This window comes from Castor canadensis, chromosome 10 (genome assembly GCF_047511655.1).
Source record: "Castor canadensis chromosome 10, mCasCan1.hap1v2, whole genome shotgun sequence".
NCBI lineage: Eukaryota > Metazoa > Chordata > Mammalia > Rodentia > Castoridae > Castor > Castor canadensis.
The window spans coordinates 141,838,125-141,860,111 of NC_133395.1; the positions used below are offsets into that span (position 1 = coordinate 141,838,125).

At 49.3% G+C, this 21,987-nt stretch overlaps 1 protein-coding gene across 3 annotated transcripts in view; it reads left to right on the forward strand.

Moving 5' to 3' along the window:
- The window catches only part of Slc6a11 (solute carrier family 6 member 11), a 117,195-nt gene extending 100,112 nt beyond the window's left edge, over positions 1–17,083 (forward strand). For 2 of the 3 annotated variants that reach the window (XM_074044426.1, XM_074044423.1), the window contains 6 exons: positions 3,428–3,540; positions 5,775–5,924; positions 10,132–10,234; positions 11,345–11,445; positions 12,185–12,355; positions 14,849–17,083. In XM_074044426.1, coding sequence (XP_073900527.1) covers positions 3,428–3,540; positions 5,775–5,924; positions 10,132–10,234; positions 11,345–11,445; positions 12,185–12,355; positions 14,849–15,001 — 791 coding nt within the window. In that variant the 3' untranslated portion in view covers positions 15,002–17,083. The remainder of the gene's footprint in view (positions 1–3,427; positions 3,541–5,774; positions 5,925–10,131; positions 10,235–11,344; positions 11,446–12,184; positions 12,356–14,848) is intronic. The other variant, XM_074044425.1, reaches the window with a different exon arrangement.
- Positions 17,084–21,987: the final 4,904 nt, after the last annotated feature.

Sequence of the window (21,987 nt, forward strand, 5' to 3'; positions counted from 1 at the left end):
AGCTCAGATTTTGTCCTGCTCCAAGCACCCAGATTTGCTGACCTTCCTTCAGTGCCTCCCAGTCTATCTCTCTGGGCCTCATACTTGTCAGTCAAGTGCCCTACCACTTGAGCTATGCCCCAGTCCTTTTGCTGTAGTATGTTTTTCACATATGATCTCATGCTTTTTCCTGGGCTGGTTCAGACCTCGATCCTCCTACCTCTGCCTCCTGAGTAGCTAGGATTACAGATGTGTACCACCGTGCTTGCTTATTCTTTGGGAAAGGGCCCCACTAACTTTTGCCTAGAACTGGAATCCTATCTCTACCTCCCAAGTAGCTGGGATTACAGATGTGTACCACCACTCCCCATCCACCCTCTGTTACTCTTTACGATCAGGATGCTATCTCCTGGAGTAGAGATTTTACACATCTTATTTGGGTCTTTCTTTTTTATCCAGCCCTAATCATCTCTGCCTTCTGATTGGAGTGTTTTGTTCATTCTTACTTGGCAATTATTGATATGGTTAAGTCCTGAAGTCTGTTTCAAGGCAGAGAATGTCAACATAGTAATCAGAAATGGGTAGTATCTGATAAGTGGTAGAAATGTAAAGTGATGTTACTAACTGTAAGTAGATTTTAATAAGTTACTGATCTGTATCATTGGCCCAACTGCTTAGAAAATTATAAAAGAGTTAGAGCTAAAAAAAAATAACTGAAATAAAACTGAATACTAAAAAGTATGGATTAGCCCAAAAGAAGGCAGGAAAAGCAGATAAGACTAAAACAAAGCCAAATAAATAAACAAAACCTGAAGACCAAAAAGAAAACAAATACAAAACAGTAAATTTAAACTGAACCAGATCAATAACTTCATTAAATGTAAATGTGCCAAATACCAAAGGTAGAGACTATTAGGCTAGATTTAAAAAAGAAGTGCACCAACTGCAAGGTTCTAAAAGAGACACACTTTAAATGTAAAGGCACAGACAGACAAGCTATAATTTAAGGAATAGCAAAAGATGGAACATGTCATTGATAAGCATAGAAAATTGACTTGGCTTTACAGTATTAGATAAAGTAGACTTCAAGTCAAGGAGTACGACTCAAGGTAAAGGCAGACACTTCATCATGACAAAAAGGGCATTCATCAAGAAGATCTAACAATCCTAAATGTGTATGCATCAGATAAACATTTAAAATACATAAAGCTAAAACTGGTGAAACTGCTGGGCAAATTGACTCACACCTATAATCCCAGCCACTCAGGAGGCAGAGATCAGTAAGATCTCAGTTAAAGGCCAGCCTAGGCAAAAAGTTAGTAAGACTCTTTCTCAATCAATAAGCCAGGTATGGTAGCATGTGCCTGTGATCCCAGCCACACGGGAGACCATAGGTAGGAGGATCAAAATCTGAGACCAGCCTTAGGCAAAAACAGGAGACCCTTCCTGAAAAATAACTAAAGCAAAAAAAGGGCTGGGAGGAAGATCAATTGATAGAGCACCTGATTAGCAAGTGTGAGGTCCTGAGTTCAAACCCTAGCACCATAAATCAATCAACCAATCAATCACGAAACGGAAGGGAAAAAAGACAAATCTGTACTCACAGTTGGAGATTTTAACACCCTGTCCCACTAGCAATAGAACCACTATACAGAGTATCAATGAAGACATAGACATCTGAACATAGTCAACCACAATGTGTTAATTGGTATCTATAAAGCTCTGTAGCTAGCAACTACCAAGTATAAATCTTTTCAGACAGACATGGAACATTCACCAAGACAGATCATATCTTGGATCGCAAAAAATGCCTCAGTGTTCTCCAAAAGATTGAAAGTATTCTGTGTGTGTTCTCTTGCTACCACTGAGTTAAATTAGAAATCTAACAATGAGATATCTAGAATGTCCCCAAACATGTAAACTCAACTTCTATAAACTCCATGGTTCAAAGCAGAATATTCTGCAAGCTTAATGGTAATGGAGATACAGCATATCAAAACTTGTGGGTTACAGTTAATGTATTTACTGGGAAATTTAGAGCTTCTAAAATCTATATGAGAAAAAATAAGGGCTTAAATTAAAAAAAAAATTAAGTTTCTATCTTAAGCTTAATAGGGAAGTAAAATTAAACCCAAGGTAAATAGGAACAAAGAAATAATAAAGGTGGTACATACAATCAGCAGACATTTTAAAGGACAAAATTTTATGTTAGGTGAACAAAATTTGTAATCCTTTAGCAAGACTAATCAAGGAAAAATTTAAAGAAAACGCAAATTGCTAATATCAGGAATGAAAGAGGAGAGAGCTATGGATCCTATAGACATTAAAAATGAGAATAAAGGAATATTATAAACAACTTCAAGCCAAGATATTTGGCGAAATAGGTTATATGGGCACATTTATTTAGAAATGGAATGTACTCAAACTGTCTCTAGAAGAAATAGAAAACTGAATAGCGCTACATCATTTAAGGAAATGATTTTATTATTTAAAACTTTGATGTCAAGGCAACCCTAGGCCCTGATGGTTTTACTGGTGAATTCTACCAAATAGCTACAAAATAAATAATAATCATATCTGACTCTTAAACAAGTAAGGCTGTGCCTCAATGATACAGTGCTTGCCTATCATGTGTGAAGCTCTGGTTCAATAACGCTACAACAAACAACAAAAATAATCAGAGTCTGGAGACAATGATGGCTCTGTAGCTAGTTCTCGCTACAAAACTAGACTCTACACAAAACCAGCTCTTCACAACTCTAACTTAGAAAATGTCAAAGCTACAAATAACTGAAAAATGGCCAAATCCCAGAGCACAATTTTTCCTACTACCACTCATGACTGCACAGCTACTGGGTTTTGTACTGAGCAAAAGCAGAGAAAAACTGTGGGGAAAACAGAAGAGAGCCTGGCAGAGGGTTCTAAGAGCAGTCAGGAACAACCATTAGCTTAAACCCACTGGAAATCAGAGAATACCGGGAAGGATCCAGCAGATGCTGCAGCAGGGGCCACAGAACAGGGTTCTAGATGTGGGACTTAAAGGGGGCAGGAGCCATGGAGAGGAACAAGCACAATTTAAAGCAGGCAGCACAGCTTCTAGGGAGAAAAAAGGTAAAAGGAAGGAAGAAGTACAAGGTGGTGAAGGAAAACTAAGAAAAAGAAGTAGAGTTCTGCAAAACAGAAAATTACCATAAACTTAGGAAGCATCTCAGGCGCTTACCCTTCTCCCACCAGCAAAGCAAAACCCTGCTAATAAAGTACTTGCACTGTACTGATGAAAGAGACAGTCCTAAACCGGGAATACTGTAAATACCCAATAACGTGGAAAGCCAAGTCCACACTCAGCTACTGCAGATGTGAGGAACAGAACCAAGCACAGTGCCTGGCACAGACTACATGCTCAGTAAAACATGGGTGGAATGATCTTTCTCTCGCTCCTTCCCTCCAGGCCCGGGCCTGGCCTTTATCGCCTACCCCAAGGCCGTCACCATGATGCCTCTCTCCCCACTGTGGGCCACCCTGTTCTTCATGATGCTGATCTTCCTGGGCCTGGACAGTCAGGTAAGATGCAGGGGTGGGGGGCACAGAGAGACCCAACTTGGGGGCCGGCCATCACCTCCTGGCCCTGTGCACGAAAGCCCCAGCACTGTCTCCACCTTGCTTGCCTCCAGCCTACCACTCGCTAGATGGCCTCCATAGTCACCAGACAGTCTGCTCAGGGCCCTCCGTGCCTTGTGACTGTCTTTTCTACCAGGGATTCCCAAATGAGGTTTTTAAAAACATCCTAAATACTTCCATTCTGCTAGCCAATCCCTGCCCAGCAGCAAGTCCTAGAGAGAGAGCAGACTGAGGCCAACTATGTCCCTGTCCCAGCCAAGTCACTGAGCAGGTGGGGCCTTGGAGCATGCCTCTTCTTCCTTCCTCCATCTCTGTGTTGGGGTCACCACGACATGCAGCAGGTGGCCATTGATTCCCTCAGCAACCTACCCTCTGGCTTTGTGCCCATCGCTTCCTATAGGCCTCTGTCAACACTCCAAACACCCTGCAGCTTGCTGTCCCCAGTGCAGGCCTGTCATCAGCTCTAATAGTTGACACACTCACCTCTCCTCCTGCTTTGCCTCCCTTCCCTCCCTTGAGGCCTCCCAACCCAGGTGGAAGCCTGTAGCCTCCTTTTGTTCAGCAGGCTCAGAGCTCTGTCCTCTGCCTGCTGCTAGGCCCAGCTGGCTTCCCAAAGTCTAAAGAAGTTCCAGCCACACCAGTGGCTGGCCATCAGACAGGTCTCTTGCAGAGTTGATGCAGTGCTGGGCTGGGAGGCTGTATAGGCAGAGACCTGTTTTAACAAAGTGGAACAGGCAAAAGAAGTAGCCCCCCTGAGCCTACCAGAATAAAGGCTAAGACTTGCCCAGCTCAACCTGGAAAGGCGATGCTGCCCCCATCCACGACCTTGCCAAAGTCATTTAGCACCAAAGCCCCATGGACATTGTGTCTGCCAACCCAGCCACATCTAATGTCTGACTTTTCCCTGAGCCACTCTCCAGAGACTGCTAAGCCAGGCTGCCAAAGCACCAGGTGTTTCTGCTGATAATCTTCCCTCCACTGTTGCGGGCAGGGGCCCTGGAGAGAGCAGAGATCAGCTGCATATGTGACAGGACGCACTGCCTGGCAGAGGAGATGGGGCTGCTTCCCGGGCCCTGCCAGTCCCTGGGCTAAGCTGGGCTCTCTGGCTACAGGCTGCTCTTGCTGTGTGACTGTGTTTTCAGCTCACTGTCATGATAATCATGTGGGCTGGTGACCCCATTTAAAGAAGAATGATGTGGGCTGGTGACCCCTTTTGTCCCCATTTTAAAGAAGAAACCAAGGCTTATAGATGCTGAGTCACTCACTGGGACCTGCGCCTGGTCTGTCTGCCTCTCACCAACACACTCCAGCATCTCCTCATTTCCATACTGGGTGGACAGTCCACCTTGATCCCATCTCCCTCCCCTGGGGACCCTGAAGGAAGGAAGGCAGGGCAGGGATTGGGTCCCACTTCCAGGTATTTCACCAGCTGTGTGAGTCTGGGATAGTCATTCCCCTCACTGTGCTTTCTTCCCTTTGTCTACACATGAACGGTAGAAATAGCTTTCCTGGGGAGATAGCAGTGGATCATAGAAGATTAGGGAAGGGAGTCTCCCAACATGGTGACCAGCAAGACAGTCCTGTCTTTGTCTTCCTCCCTCCTGCTCTGGGCAGTATAGGGGTTGAAGCCTTTGAAGCAGGTGACCCAGATCAAAGCCAGACCCTGCCACCTAGTGCCTGGGTGACTCAGAGCTGGGTATTGTCTCATATCTATTGCCCTCCATAGTCCTGAGATCACAAAACTGACCAGACCCTGCCACCAGCAGAGAGCACTGAAATCCCAGAAAGGTGAACAGACCCCTGCCTTGCCTCAGGGGTAGGGGCTGAGTCCCATTTACACCATTAACCACTGAACAGGGGCAGCACATAGGCCCGTGACAGCAGCATCCCGTGAGCCTCGGGACCACGGTTCAAGTCTAGACTCTGCATGCTCAGTAAACTCAGGCAGGTTACTTCCCCTCTGTGAGAGCCTTGTCCTCGTCTGTTAAATGGCTGTACCAGAGCTCTGATGGTACCAGGCTCTCCATCATGGTGAAGGAGTGTGGTGATGGAGGTCAGGCATAGCAGGAACAAAGACAGGGTATAGGAAGCCCAGGTTTAGGCTTCCGGGGCTGGCGCAGAGCCAGGACCAGGAATAGTCTTTCCCTTGGTTTCATGCTCTCGTGTCTCCCTGCCAGTTTGTGTGTGTGGAAAGCCTCGTGACTGCTGTGGTAGACATGTACCCCAAGGTCTTCCGGAGGGGCTACAGGCGGGAGCTGCTCATCCTGGCACTATCGGTCGTCTCCTACTTTCTGGGCCTGGTGATGTTGACGGAGGTGAGTGACACGGTCAGTGTTGCACCAGGGTTAAGTGGTGGGCTTTGGGGTAGGGGTGTCTCACATCAAACCCCAGCTCTGAGACTGACTGGCTGTGTGACCTTGGGCCAGTCTAGACCTTTTCTACTCCACTTTGTCCTCTTATGCATGAGTCTGTATGCAAGTTCTGGTTAAGCCATGGGCACAAGGTTGTGCATGTGTCAACTCTCAGTTAAAAGTACCTGCTGTGGTTAACAGGAGAAAATACTCAAAGGAAATGTGTATGCCTGGTAAGTATGAGTGTATGGACATCTGGATCATCTCAGGGAAACGTCCAATGAAGAGGACAGTGTCAGCTACCAGTCCCCGAACTGGCTCCCCGTCATGAGTCTTGGTTTCAGTGCAGACTTTTCTGGAGCATCTATGAAAACAGGCACCTTTGATTTGCCACCTTGAGGTACTGCATGTTCCAGTCTCAGCCCTCTGTGCATACCCCTCTTCCCTTCATCTCTGTAGGGCCTGCAGGTGAGGGGCAGCTTCTCCATAACCCCCAAGTTCAGGCTGTCTCACAAATCATGTCTCTGTCCCTTCCTGCATCTATCCTGTCTAGTACTTCCTCCAGTGTCTTGGGAAGGTGAGGTTAGATATCTTTCTCTCCACATGCACAAAGACAAATTAAAAGGAAAAAAAATCTATTGCTGAGAGATAAGAATTGGTTTTGTAAGAAGCAGGGAAAGGCTGGCAGGGAGCAGTCAACGTGACTGACGTGAAACAGGTCAGCCTGGAAAGCCTGTGAGCTGGTGCCACCTTGTTGAACCTGTTTCTCCTTCATGTCCAGCTACCAGGGCACCTTCTCCTGAGAAGCCCATTGTGTCTCCTCTGCCTGCCTCCTGGTCACAGGCCCACTCTCTAGCACTTTGTTCCAGCTCAACCCAGCCTCCTCTCACCACTAAGTGATCTGCCTGTTCTCCTGTCTCCCCCAGACCTAGAGGTCCCCAGAACAGGAGCCAGCTAGCCTTATGCCCCCGAGTCAGCTCAGAACCTGGCCCAGGCAGGGGCTCAGTGTGGAGTGGTTGGTGTTATTACTGTGCCTAGTCTTTGTCACATTAATGAGAGTGATAATCAGCATTTGAGCAAATGAATGGGGAGGCATTTCCCAGCTCCACCTCACCTCTCCCCGCATAAGGAAACTAGGCTGCAGTGAGAGGGCCTCATTAAGCACTGATTAATTACGCAAAGTAGAGTCTTTTGTCACATACAAATTGGGGGGTTAACCTGATGCCTTCAAGTTGCTAACAGGGCTGGGTTATAGGAACAAGCACTGACTGGGAGCACTGCCTGCCTGGGTTGTCCCCAGTTCTCAGAGCCTCTGCTGCCCACCCTCTATCTGAGGCTCAGATCTGGGATCAGCCCAAGGGGTATATTGTGACCCCATGGGCCCCTCAAGGAGCTAGCTCAGTAGCCACCTGAGACATTAATCAGCAGACACCACTCAGCCTTCACATGCTGACCTTCCACCTCCATGAGGAGTATCTGTGAGCAATTGCACCGGGAAGTTCACATTGCCAAATGGGCCGTGTCAGCCTCAGCCTTGACAGTAATTGCTGGCCTGATCTTCTCCCTCATTTACACACATTTCAAGCTCGGCTCTCAGGAGAATATAGGCCACCAATTTCCTGTCTTCCAGGTGAGTGATTACGACTATGGGCTCTACAAGCAGACAGCCTGGGTTCAGTCCTCAGCCCCTCAGCTAGCTGGTTGATTATCTACAGCTTTTGTTCTCGCTGCTCTGTGCCTCAGTTTCCCTTTACTACTATGGGAGACAACAGTAGCATCTGCCTTAAATCACGTTGGGAAGGACCGACCAGGAAGTGAATTAAGAACCCTTAATTAAGTGCAGCACTTAACGATGGGGATGTGCTCTGGCAAACATGTCAGGTGGTCTCATTGTGTGAACATTATAGGCACAATAATATACACAGGCTCCCAGGAGGTCACCAGAGGATGCAGTCTTAGGAGACTTCTGTTGCACTTATGGCCCATTGTTAACCAAAATGTTACGCGAAGCCCCGCCATGATTGATGAATGCTGTGCCAAGACTTGTTCTGTTTATAATGTACAATATTCATGGATGAAGAACAATGGGGAGGGAGGATCTTGAGTTTTAACTCAGAAAGCCAAATCTGCTGCTAGCCAGGACCTGCTCCTGACACTTTCAGATCCTGATGTCCACTATAGCTGTCGCAGGCGAGAGGCCTCCAGATACGGCCCACAGGTCCATTTTTGTTTCATTCTCGGCGCTTTTTAGAACATGAAGAAGTTGCCAACAGTTAAAAGAGGGGCATTTTCCTCTTTTAATATGAATATCTGGTGTCTTCCAGACAGCCTGTAGATCAGGCCTCATGGCTATGTCCCCTCAACAACCATTGACTGGAAATGTGGAGCCCACTGCTCCACTGAACCTATGCTTCAGTTTGCCACAGTTCCCACCATGCCTTGTGTCACACCAACCTACTTTTCTCACTTGTGTTTTCTGTGTGGCCCTGTGGGGATTGAGCCATCGCCCAATCCGGTGGAGGAATAAATGAGGAAGCATGATCCCAGGCTGTGTGGTCTGTACTTGATAGAGGGTGACTCAGGGACTACAAGCACAGAGGAGTCATCCCAAGTAAGTCACCATGACAAACATATGGGAGGCCGTGTAGGCTTCATTCTGACCTTGCAACCCACGGCCCTGGCTTTCAGACACATACCAGATCCTTTGTAGCTCTTTCCCTTTCATTTCCCCACAACCTGTGCTGCTCCATAAGGCCTCGCCCTATGTTATAAAGTTGGTTTGGGTTTTTTTTTTTTTTTGGTGGTACTGGGGTTTGAACTCAGGGCCTCAAACTTGGCAGGCGCTCTACCACTTGAGCTATTCCACCAGCCTATGAAGATTTTTCTTATGATCCCATCTCTTCTGAAATATTCGACTGGGCTCTCCTCTCCTTCCCATGCCCCTCTCTTCCTCCTACCAGACCTTCCCAGACCATCCTGCCCAGGACTTCCACTGAACTCAGTCACGTACAATCATCTCTTAGTGTCCACAGGCAGGACACTAAGAATCCACAGTAGTTCCTTATATAACATGTAAGCATTTGCACAGGACCTGCACATCCTCCCATAGGCTTTAAATCTTATAATACCTGATGCAAGGTAAGTACTACATAAATAGTCGTTATACTGCATTATTTAGAGAACAGTTACTCGAAAAAGTCTATAAAAAAGTTCAATGCAGGTACAATTTTTTTTTTCATATATGTGCAATCCAAGGTTGGTTAAATCCGTGGGTCTGCAGAGCCCACAGATATGGAGGGCCAGAGTCAGCCACAGTCATCCTTCATCCCCTAAAGATTAATATGCACCTACTATGTGTCCATCCCTGGACCAGAAACTGGGACATAGCTCTGAACAAGCTAGTCATAGTCCCACCTCGCAGAGCCCACACTCTGAAGAATTCAATTTACATCTTTAAGGGCCTACTATGCACCTGGCACTGTGCTGAACTGGAGGCCAAAAAGGACCAGGGTGTGGGGCCTGCCCAACAGGAGCTCAGAGCTAAAGAGCAACAGACATTGGCATTTTTGGTTTTTAAGTAAGAATTCATAAAATGCACTATGAAGGCCCAAAGAAAGAATGAGGCTACCAGGGAGGGCTTTTTGGAGGAGGTGACATTTGATCTGAGCTCTGAAGGAACTTACCAGGTGCCAGGTGAGACTGTCCCTTGGTCTGTTGAGGATGGCTTGTAGGCAGGGGAAATCAGGCCAGGGAGGAGGACAGTGGCCTGACTGACAGACTGGAGAGAGGCCGAGATTAACTTAAAACAAGAGTGGAGTGGTGGCAAGTGCCCTCAGAAGGCTGGTATGCCGAAGGATTAGGGAGGGGAGGCAGGAGGCCTATTGCCATTCGGGGAGAGGTTCTGAGGCTGCCCCACCTCATCTCTGGTTTCTGAGTAGCTCTCTGGCCCTTGGGAAGCTGGGAACGGGATGCAATGGGGGGCAACCATGCGTGATTTCAGCAGCTCTGAAAGATGGGGCTGAGGGTGCCTAGGTGTGGAGGGTGCAGTGTTCAGATTAGGGACAAACAAGACTCTGACTGACAGTAGTCACCGAGTAGAGCAGAGAGACCCTGCCTGAGGCCAGCTGCTGCCTGCCTCTCCCCTGTGGTCCATCTTTCCGTGTCTCTATCTGCCCACCTGCAGGGAGGCATGTACATCTTCCAGCTCTTTGACTCCTATGCTGCCAGTGGGATGTGTCTTCTCTTTGTGGCCATCTTCGAGTGTGTCTGCATCGGTTGGGTGTATGGTGAGTGGAGGTCAACCCAGCAGAGCTGGGACCCGGGTGGGCTCAGCTCTTTATGGCTTGTCTTTATCTGGGCCAGACTCTTGCCCACCCCCACCAGGGATTGCTTGGCCCCTTCCCATTTTTGGGAGACCTTCCTTCCTTTACACTCCAAGTACAGGGAGGGAACAGGGCCCAGGCACTGACCTCTGCCCCGTCCTACCATGAGGCTCAGTTTCCCATCTATGAAATGGAGTGGTCATCACCATGTCTCCAAGTAGGGGACAATGCAGAAAAATAGCCCCCACAAACAAACAAACAAACAAACAAAAACCAATCAGCACATGCCTGGCCCTTGTCAACACCACTTGCTGGTTCTCCTGTTCCCAAATCAATCGTGGTGAGGGTTGCCGGGCTCAGAGGCCAGCAGTGTGACTTGGAAATTAACTTCTCTGCTCACTAACAACCCATCCAGGCCCTCACCCTCAGACCCTGACCTGAGCCTCAGTCCAGTCCTTCACTTTGCCTCACCTCCCCAAAGGGGTCTCCTTCTGCCTTTCTCCAGATTCTCACTATTTTCTGGACTTGATTGCCCAAGGCAATCTTCCAACAACAGCCAGAATCCCTCCTGTGCCATGCATCCTGAAACCTCACCTACTGTATTAGTCATCTTTGCACCACTATAACAGAATATCTGAGACTAGCTACTTATGACATGAAGAGAGGTTTATTTGAGCCCATGGTTCTTGAGGTTCAAGTCCAAGATTGAGCTGCCCCATTGGTTTGGGCCTCTGGTAACAGCCATAAACATAGTGGGGTTGTAGGTAGAGCCAGCGGTGCCATTTCAACCCAGGAATCAGAGAAAGGACAGTTGGGGTCCCCAAACCCCTTTGGGGGCACACCTCCAATATCCTAAGGATCTCTGGTAAAGCCCTACCTCCACAACACTTCCCAATGACACCACCCTAGAGACCAAGCCTTCACAAATGGACCTTTGGGGACACTTAGCACCCAGGTTGTGCTTTGGTGGTTTAAGCATTGACTAGGTCCTGCTGCAATCTCCCTGCCTCAGGCTGAGGCAGGTAAACCCTCCGCCTTTCCTCTGAGTCTCCTACTTGTGTTCCCTCCTGACAGGAAGCAGCCAATTCTATGACAATATCGAGGACATGATTGGGTACTCGCCGCCGTGGCTCATTAAATGGTGCTGGAAGATTGTGACCCCCGGAATCTGTGCGGTAAGGGCTGCCTCCACCCCCCTCCCTCCACCCGCCCACAGCCAAGGCAAACGTCCCTAGGTCCAGGCCACCTGACACATTGTGGAACTGGTGTCATGGGCCAGTTGTAAGCTCACTGAGGCAGGGTCTTACTCAGATCCCAGTGAGGCTCTGCTACTAGTTTTGTGGGTGACTGTGAACAAGTCTCCCCCTTCTCAGTGTCTCAGATCCTGTGAACGTAAGCTGGATCTATCTTCTTGGGAATTGTGTGAATGAGGAGGTTTGATACTGCAAAGGTGACAGCTGAGGGGAGTGTCAGGGCTCATCCTCTGCCCTGAGACCAGGCCACAGTGGAGCCTTGGTAAGAGGATATTTAACTTAAAAAAGGAAAAAAAAAACAAAAAACAAAAACAACCTTGTCACTTTTGCCCACTTCTGAGCACCGGAAGCCTCTGAATACATCTTTGCAGGTCACTGAAGGCCGGAACAGCAGCAAAGAAGCTAGCCCTAAGAAGTAGCTAGGAACAAGGTCTGGGGACAAGGCTCCTTGGGGGTGATGGGGCAGGTCTCACAAACCTAGCGGGGTCCCAAGACCTCTGGGAGTCTGGGACCTAGGGTCATAGTCCCCATGTCTGGTGCCCATGGGATGTGCCTCTGAGTTGTCCTGCCTCACACTTACTGTGGACCAGCAGGGAGGCCTGGGCCTGTGGGGGTTAAGCAAGGCAGAAGGCCACCCCCAGGAACCTCTTTCTCTCTGTAGGGTATCTTCATCTTCTTCCTGGTCAAGTACAAGCCACTCAAGTACAATAATGTCTACACCTACCCTGCCTGGGGCTACGGCATCGGCTGGCTCATGGCACTGTCCTCGATGATATGCATTCCACTCTGGGTCTTCATCAAAGTGTGGAAGACGGAGGGCACGCTGCCCGAGGTGAGACAGCTTAAGAAGGCCAGCAGGGGCGACCCTGAGGGGCAGAAGGAAGTACGGGAGGGCTGAGGAGCCTGAGTGAGGCCTGGTGCCTCTCTGGCTCTCAGCCTCCTCACCTGGACAGTGGACAGGATGAAAAGGTGCCTCACCTGTCTCATGGGGAAGCCAGGGCAGGCTCATTTCTGGCAGCCAATTGCCATTATAATTGCCCTAGATGTATCTCTGTGAGACCTCAAGGTTGAGACAGGTTCTGTGAACTCAGCCTCAGTTTCCCCGTCTGTAAAATGGAATAACAGTGGTGCCTAAGTTGCAGAGGTTGGGAGAACTGGGAGACCTGGGGATGAAGCAAATGTGGATTGACACTGAGTGTCCTGACATTGGGGATTTACTCTTTCTGTGCCTGCCGGTCAGCTGGTCGGATGGATGGAGTCTCTTTCTGCTGCTTTGGCAGACAGCAGTGATTCCCATGTGCTCCATGCTGTCCTATGTAGTTTACAAATACTGTGTCACTTCACCCTCCTAGCAATCCTGGGCATACATCTTCTCCAGGACGGTCCCGGCTGCTCTCCATTTCTGGTTCCGTCCTGTCCCAGAGCCACATCACTGAGATCACGGGAGCTAAACTTTATCTTTAAGGCTAAGACCAGAGGGAGTCAGGCATAGGAGATCAGTGGGCAGAAGCTGCCAGTCTGGGAAAGTCCCTCTCTCAAGCCTGCTGTCCCCACCCCCCACCCCCACCCCCACCCCAGCATGTTGGGTTCCTCCTTGCCTACAGGGAGTGATGGTCAAAGGCAGTTGATGAATTCTGACCTCAGAAGGGAGTTGACATGGGGGGTCTTAAAACCTCAGCCACTGGAAGTCCCCACTTTCTACCCAACCCTCCAGGTGGCCTTTTGGTGTTCAGAGTTCCTGATGAACCCCCAGAGAATCTCTCAGGCCTGGTGGGGGAGGAGAGGAAGAGGTTGCTTTCTTGAGCTTCCTCCCTTCCCATCCCCCTAGCAACTCACACTCCACAAACCCAGACATCAGGGTTTAGTAAAGCCAGTTCTTTGAAGCAGGTCAGACCAAGCTTACAGCCTTCCTTCCTAGAGACCTTCCAGTTAATTCGCACCCTGCACCTTGGGTCTCACAGAGCTGCTGCTGATGGGCAGGAGGGATCTGGAAGGAAGTGGGGACCAGGGACCCTCCTGGGAGACCTGTTCTAGGAAAAGATCTCACTGACAGAAGACACGTGTTAAGAGTTGTGGCTGCTCCACTGATCTGAGCTTCACAATCACACTAGACTGCTGGTACCATTACTATCCCCTTTTACAGATGGGGAAACTGAGACACAGAGAGGTTAAGTTTCTTACCTGTGTGAGGTAGTAAAGTTGGGATGCAAACCCAGATGCCTGACTCCAGAGCATAAGTTCTACACCCTACCCAGGAGGCATCTGCTCGTCAGTTCCTGGGAGTCTTCCTGTTAGTCCTACCTGGAGACTGTCAGTTCAGCCTCTTAGCACAGCTGGGCCTAAAAAGGAGATGAAACCTTGACCTTGCATAAGAAGACATCCCAAAGTCCTTAAGCCTTCTTCAGGAAAGGGCTTATATTCAGCAGGGCTCTGGGGAATACAGATGAAGCAGAGGTGGGGGCCTGAGGGGGTCCATCCTGAGAGGCAGGAGGCTGCCATGGGCTCCATCCTGCCTTGGTGGGGGAAGTATAGCCATCCATCCATGCCCAGCCCAGTGCTGGGGCTTCTCTGCCAAGGCTATGAATATTGGGATTAGGGGCAGGGTTTTTGCCTCCAAGGAGCACATTACACACAATGCATTTCACACATCACACGTTCCCCTGGATGGCAGCAGCACGATATTCCTTTCTTTTTTTTTTTTTTTTTTTTTTGGTGGCAATGAGATTTGAACTCAGGATCTCATGCTTGCTAGGCAAGCACTCTACCACTTGAGCCATTCTGCCAGCTCTTAATATTCCTTGGTAAAGGACATGTCTCTGTTTGTCCAGCTCCCGTCACATTAGCAACCATCACTTCCAGGCAGAGGTTGTTATCCCATACCAAGGATGAGGAAAGTGCAGCTTGCAGACCTTAAAGTTCTTGCCCAGCACAGCAAGTGGCTGAACAGCAGTTCAAACCCCAGCTCTTCCATCTCATCAGAGGGACAGAATGAGGCATTGGGCCCTAATTGTAGCTCTCAAATCCTGATCACCTTCTGTAAGCCACATCAAGGTCATGTGCTTCTGCACCAGCATCTCCTTACTCCTCACTTAATGCCAGGAGAGTAGACCTCTGTTGTGCCCATTTTCCAGAGGAGGGAACTGAGACCCAAGGAAGTCAATGTGTGGTCCAGGACAGAGCAATACAGTACACCCAAGGCCCAGCCCTCGGTCTGGTGGTGTTACAGCACTGAGATGTCCACCTGTGCAATAGAGGAGGCCGAGGCTAACCCCTCAGCCCTGGCAGCTCCTCTAACATAGCCTCCTTCTCCTTTCCAACCGTGTAGAAATTCCGGAAGTTGACAGTCCCCAGTGCTGATCTGAAAATGCGGGGCAAGCTTGGGGCAGGCCCACGGACGGTGATGGTTAATGACTGTGAGGCCAAGCTCAAGGGCGACGGCTCCATCGCTGCCATCACAGAGAAGGAGACGCACTTCTGAGCCACCACCTGTCACCCGGATGCTTCTCTTCCTTTCCCTCCCCGTGTGTGTAAATGAATACCTGAAATGCATTCTTTACCTAATGGTAGGGGCTTCTCATTTGCACAGGAAGTATTAACAAGTTAATTTCCAGCTGGCCACTGTACACTCTGGTTTAAAGTCACCTCCCCCAGCCCCCGTGATTGTGGACATATCCGTTACAGAGATAACACTGTACAGTGACTAGCAGGTCCTTGTCTTAGGGGTTTTAACCTGTGTTTTCTAGGGGTTCCTGTATCATATTGTAAAACTTTTATACTTGGGCTGAGGGCAGGTGGGGTGGGAAGCCATGCCCATTTTCCTCTGTTGGTTCTTTAAGCCCTCTGCTCCAGTTCTGGGTTTGCCCCGACCATCCACAGCTGCCCTCCTCTGTGCCCCCTCACCCAGGACAGTTTTTCATTTGAACCATCCCTTTTCCAGCAATGGGCTTTGCAGGCAGCAAAGTCACATAGTAGAGAAGAAAAAGTCCCACACCTCGGGCCTCCTGGGTTACAGACCCACTCTACCCACTCAGTGACAGTAGACGCTCCCTTCCCCTCCCTGGGCCTCAGTTTCCCCACCTACCCAACTGGGAGAGGGGCTGGAATGGGACGTCTTCCCAGTGTTCTCTTCCTGCCTCGATACCTTGAGGGGCTGCTGCTGACCTTGGCTACTTCAGAAGACTTGCAGGTATCATCTCTTACCTCCCCCCCAATAAGCCCTCCCCCACCTGCTTATTTAAAATCCCATCTATCATGGAATGACTGGTAATGTGTGCCTTCCCCAAAACTCTAGTTTTTAATCTTCCCCTCATTCCCTGGAGATCAGCCAGTCCCTGGCCCCATGGCAGGGGCTCCTCCCATCTGGCCCTCCTGGTCATCTATTCTTACTCTTGGCTCTGTCCCTCATTCCTGGGCAGGGTGGCTAGAGTGACCATGGAGGACGGTCAGGAGGTGGCCATCTCTTCTTGCAGCTGCCCTGACCAGGGTCTGTGGCTTAGGACCTTTCTGCTGCCTCCTATGGGGGCAAGTGACAGTGAGGCCTGGGGCCTGGTTTCAACCTAAGGTTCCTTCTCTCTCTGTCCTTCAGCCACCTTTTCTCCCTCTTGGTGCTCCCTGCTCTCCTCCCTCCCATCCTGCCTGTCCTGGCAGATCCTGCTTGAAGCCAGTCCCCCTGCTTCTGTCACCAGGGCCCAGGAAGCCTCAGCTCCTACTGGAGGGGGAAACTGGTGAATGTGGGGTCCACAGGGTGGCCAGGGCTGTACTCCCTCAGCCTGTCTTCAGGTCTCCTTGGCTGAGCTCTTAATTACTTGTTGGATTTATGCCCAGCCTCTTCCTGGGCTCCTGAGCTACTGGGTGGAGAATGTGCTCAGTTCTCCTTTTCCTTTGGGCTGATAGTTTCATTTGGCAGAAATGTGAGCTTTCTCCAAGCTAAGAGTTCAGTTGTCTGTTCAACACCTGTGTGCTCCACTCACCCCCAGGTTTCCACACTCCCCGCTTCCCCGCTTTAACCAGCCCCCTCTGAAGCCTGGTTTGCTCAGGGGATTGCCCAGTGCCCCTCGTTCTTGGGCCTCTCTGGAGCACACAGCTCAGGCCTGCCCAGTTGCTTATAGACAGTCAGCATCCTTGTAGGAAGGCCAGCATCTCCCTGAGCTATCCAACCTGGTGGGCCCGGGAAGATCCCCTGCATGGTTGGTCCCTGATCGCTCTCTTCCCAGCCCCAGGGAGGAAGGCTGCCCACTGCTGCTACTGGTCCTCATCACTGACTCCCTCAAGAACAGAGGGACAGACAGATCCCCGTGGTCTGTCATTATGGATGCACGCATCATACATGTGGTTCTTCACACTTGACACTCTTAACACTACTCACGGGGCAGAGAGGAGGGAGGCTTGTGTTTTTGTTTTTGTTTTTTTGTAATTTCCTACTAGTATTTGGGTAACTTTAAGGGGGAGCTGGGAGGGCAGTGTGTGGACAGGGGTCATTGTGATGACTTTTTTGATATTCATTAGAAACAATACATCCTTTCTGAGATATTTACAGTATTATTAAAAAATGAAAAAGGTTGTACTGTTTTGCATAATGAATGTTTTTATTGAGGATCCAAAGGGCACAAGAGTGTTTGCATGCTCATTTTTAAAAAGTAAAGAAATGAACAAACTCCCATGTGGTTGTTCCCAGCAGCGAGGTATTTGTTGGGTTTTTCTTCCCAGTTTTTATCACCTGCATGGTATGCCTGCCAAACCACATTGGCTCCGTTCAGCATACTGGTTAGAAACACGCTGGAAGCCGTTGGCATTTTGGAACTCCCCACTTCCTTTGGTTCACGTGCTCACCATTCACAAAGCATGCACCGACTGTTTTAAAAAGAAGGTGTTCACTATTTGCTGTGTGTGTGCTCGACACATTCCAAAAGTTCTGTCTTTAATCCTCATGACAACTCTGTAAAATAAGAACTCTCCGTCCTATTTATTTATTGCTTTATTTACTTATCAGTTCGCCCATTTTATAGATTGGGGAAACTGAGGCACAGGGAAGTCAAGTAATTTGCCCACAGTTTCACAACTAGTAAAAAACAGGACCAGAAAGAAAACTCATTTTAAGAGACTCGTATCTCTTAATCACTTTGCCTTTCTGTTTCCCATGCTCCAAGGCCCTAAGAAAGAAATAGCTACCTCACAGAGGCAGAAACAGCTGCTGTGAAGCTCAGGTGCCCGTCCAAGTGGGTGGGCCCTCATGTCTGAGGCAGCCATGGTGGCGTGGAAAGAGATGGGGACTGGCAGCCCTGGTCTAGGCTCCAGAGTCTTCCCCTACCAGACTCAGTTTTCACATCTCTAAAATGGGGGACAATTGAGCTCCTGTCTCAAACGCAGAGTGATTCTGAAGATCCTGTGAACTCTTGAGTATGAATGGTAAAGCTCTGGTTATTTTCTGAATGAAAATTACCTAAAATTGAAAAGTATTTGTAGTATTACTTAGAACTTAGACAAAAATCTCTAAATTTTTGTCTGAGATTTCCAAATGCCCACTTGATACACAGAGCTTATTTTGTCCTGCCAGCCCTCAGTACAACAAAATCATCTCACAAGCTCTGCTCATTCCTGTCTGGTCAAGTCCTTTCCTACAATCCCCGATCTGGCACCTAGCACCTTCTGTTAGTTACTAATACATGCTCACAGGAAAGAACACTACAAATGTGATCCAAAGAGGGTCCAGAAAAATCTCCTCATTTCTTAGAGCCACAGGAGTGGTAGTCACCTAGCCCCTATCACCTTTCTTCCTCGTGTCTGAAGGTGTTTTGTGTTAGGCAAGTGTCAGCAGCAAGACAAGAAGAGGCTGAGTCGTGGAAATGTGGGTCTCCCTTCTTCCCGGGAAACCTGATCTGCAGAACGTTAGCTACAGAAGTGATAACATGAGGGGTTAATTTGCCTGGTAGACCAGTAGTCTGCAGTGTGTGCTACTGACCCCTGCTGGCCAAGTGTGGCTCTGTAGCCTAGTTCTATTAAACACTGCAAATAACCAGAGGAAAGAGCTTTGGAAAAGAAGTGAAGGACTACTTCACTCTTAAGTTTTCTTGTGGCGTGGCAGAGGGAACCAAGCACCAAAGAGCAGGCACTCTCTGCTGAGAGCTGCAGACTTAGGAACGTTGGGTCCTTTACTGAACCCCTACCAGATTCCATGCCTAGACAAGGATGTGAAAACAGGTGGGACCGTCCCTTCCCTTGAGTGTTCCTGCTCTTCCTAGTCATGAGAGGTGTCCTCAGCCCTCTAGACATGGGTAAGTACAAGGTGAAGAGTTGTTCCTGGTCCTAACCTGCTCCAGCCGGTTTAAGCTTGCAGTGTAGCACTGAGGAAGTCTGCCTACATCCCTGGGTCTCTGCACAGCCATCAGTAGAATGGTGAAGCACTGAGACCAAGTGGGACCACAGTGGCCCAAGACTCCCCTAGGTCTCTGGTGTGTTCCTCTTCAGAACCACGCTACTGCTCCATCTCAGACTGCTAACAAGCAAATGAGTCCTGAGCTTGGGCAGCAAATTACCCAGCAGGGTAGCCAAGTGTTGTCTTCATAGCTAATGCTTGCAGCTTCTCTGGCCCTTCCTTTTGCGCAAGGTCCATTCTGTAGGGATACTGGGAGGAGCAACGCACACACACCACTCTCAGAGTGTTCACACCAGCCAAGGAGTCAGAACCATGCCTGAGAAACCACAGTGCAGACTCTGCTGAGAACCCTGGGCTCAGAGAGTGCCCAGGGTGAGGATAAGAGCTATTTATTGAGTACCTACTGTGTTCTGGGCTCATGCCTGCATTACTTCCTCAAAGCCTCACAACAAATCTAAGAGGTAAGTATTGGTAATCCCATGGTCCGTAGGAGGAGACTAAAGTTAGAAACCATGAACAGTTTGGCCCAAAAAAACCAGACAAACCTCCTGCGGGTATTTCTCTGCGATGGTGGAAGAAGACTTGAGTCAACATTTGCTGGGCGAAGGAGAACCCAGGTACCTGACCACTCACCTAAGAATGGGGGCTTGAGCTGCAGTTGAAGGAATAGGTAGGTTTTGTCAGGCAGAGGAAGTCATTCAGGGTTGTGAAATGGCCTGAGCAATGGAGGCAGGAAGACACCTGGGGGAGGGTAGACACCAGAGTCCTCCCTGTTCTGAGGATAACTTCACTTGCCATGAGGCTGGGGCAAGTCCTCCCCAATCTCTCTAACAGTGCGAGGGGGTCAGGCAACATTGGGGATGGCACCTGGTGGGGTCTTTCCATAGGCAGAGACTTTGATGAACAAGTGCCCAGCTTGCCACAGGAAAGAGACCTGCTCAGTGGTGGGAGTCACCCTGGGCACTTTCATGTGGTTTACCACCATGCCCTTGACCACTTTGTGGTTTGACGTGGTGTTTACATTCTACCAATGAGGAGACACCTCTGAGAGGAGTCAGTGCTCAAGGTCACAGGACTGCAATGAGGCAAGCTGTGGCAACAGCCCCAAGTACAGAAGGTCTGTACTGGCACTCTCCAGAGAAGCAGAACCAATAGGCTATAGCTATATAGAAAGACGTTTGAGGGATTGGTTCACATGGTAATGAAGGCTATGAACTCCCCTGGTCTGCCATCTACAAGACTCAAGAGAGCTGGTTACTCCAGTCTAAGCCCAAAGGCCTGAGAAAAAGGAGAGGGTGGATGTCCCAGCCCAAGCAGAGAGAGAGCAAATCCACCTCTCTCTTCTATCCAGGCCTTCAACAGACTGGACAATGCCCACCCACATTGGTGTGGACCATCTTTACTCAGTCTACTGATATTCTCACAGGCACACCCAGGGGCAGTGTTTTGCTGGCTATCTGGGCATCCCTTAGTCCAATCAAGTGGACACACAAAACTGACCACTCACGCCACCTTTGGGTACCACTGAGTGCCATAACAGCTGTCGGCATTACCAGGTTACTTGGGGCCATGGAGAAGCTACAGATGGTAGAGGCTATGTGGGGGAGGCCTGAAGGTCCTTTGGTAACATGAGTCACTTCTCAAAGCCTCTCTAACTTCCCAGAAATCATAGAAGGCCACTGGGTCTCACTGAAAAGGACAAGGGGATGTTTGGGGCCAGTGACAGGCATTGAAGGCAGAAGGTAAAACCAGATCTCTAGAGGCCTGAAAAGAGATATTGGGGAAATCCTAGGGAGCCCCTAAAACCATCTTGCATCACCAGCAAGTGATGAAGCCTTTGGGAATTAGGATAGATGAGTGACAAGAAGCTATGGGAGTGATGGGGTGTCACTGGAAGAAATGGAAGGTCATTGGGGGAACATTTAGGAGTTGCTGAGGACTAGCAGTTATAAAATATCAGGGTCCTTGGTCATTACTGGGGGTATTACAACCATCCACAGTTCTGGGAGAACTGGGGGTAGCCTGGTGCAGAAGGTCCATGCTAAAGGGTACCCTGCAGGAAGGATGGAGGAAGGGGGAGGGGAGGCAAGGCTGAGCAAACCAGAATGCCAGGGAGGGTGCCTGACAGGTAGAGTGGAAAGGCCCAGACAGAATCTTCACCAGACAGGTGACAGGTGGGTGGAACGTGGACCGTGGACTCTGCAACCTTGGCCTTCCTAGGCTGGTGTGGGTCTGGTTTTCCTAGAGAACCTTGCCTACGTCCAGACAGCACTTGGCTTCTATCCTGGGAGTTTCTTCCTTTGCCTTATGCATATCTTTCCAAAGATATGAGAATGGTTTTGGATATTCTCACTTGCTCCTGGAATGAGAAAGCTCATGTGGCCCTGTTTGAGGCCCCAGAGTGCAGACTTCTGGGGGCCCTTGGCCAAGGGTGGACAGAGGGGACAGTAAACTGTAGCGTGAAAGCAAGGACCATTTTCTGATCACCTAAAGTATCATTTCTTGAGCACCAGGCCCCCCCAGGGGGAGGCTAGATATTTTTCATAAGCTTCCAAACAACCACCTCAACTGTGACTTATCCCCGCCTTGACAGATGTGCACACCAGCTCAGAGAAGTGGGTTGATAAATTTGCCAAGCATCACACGGCTGAGAGGGGATCAAAGCTGGTTTACCAAACAAAGAGCCCCTGAGGTTTTCCCTCATACTAGGCTTGGCCAGGGTCTCTAGTCCTCTCACTCAGGTTCCTGGGTTCAGATAGGCAGGTGACAGCAAAGTGGCCACCAGGTGGCGCTGCTGCTAAACCCAGGCCAGTGAAGTCTTCCATGTATTTGGAGCAGCCCAGGAGATGAAGGGTCCAGAAGTCCCACCTGCGTGCCCAGGTGAGGGATAGAAAGGCTGCCCTAGACAAAAAAGTACAATTCATCCTTCTCACCCCACCTGGTCCCTACCCCAACAGCCATACACAACTGTGATCAGTTCTCAACTCCCTCACCCACTGGCTCTGTGACCTTGGGCAAGTGACTTCAGTTTCCTCATGCATATTAACAGACAGAACCCACCCCTCTGGCAGGGACGCTGAGGACTGCAAGAG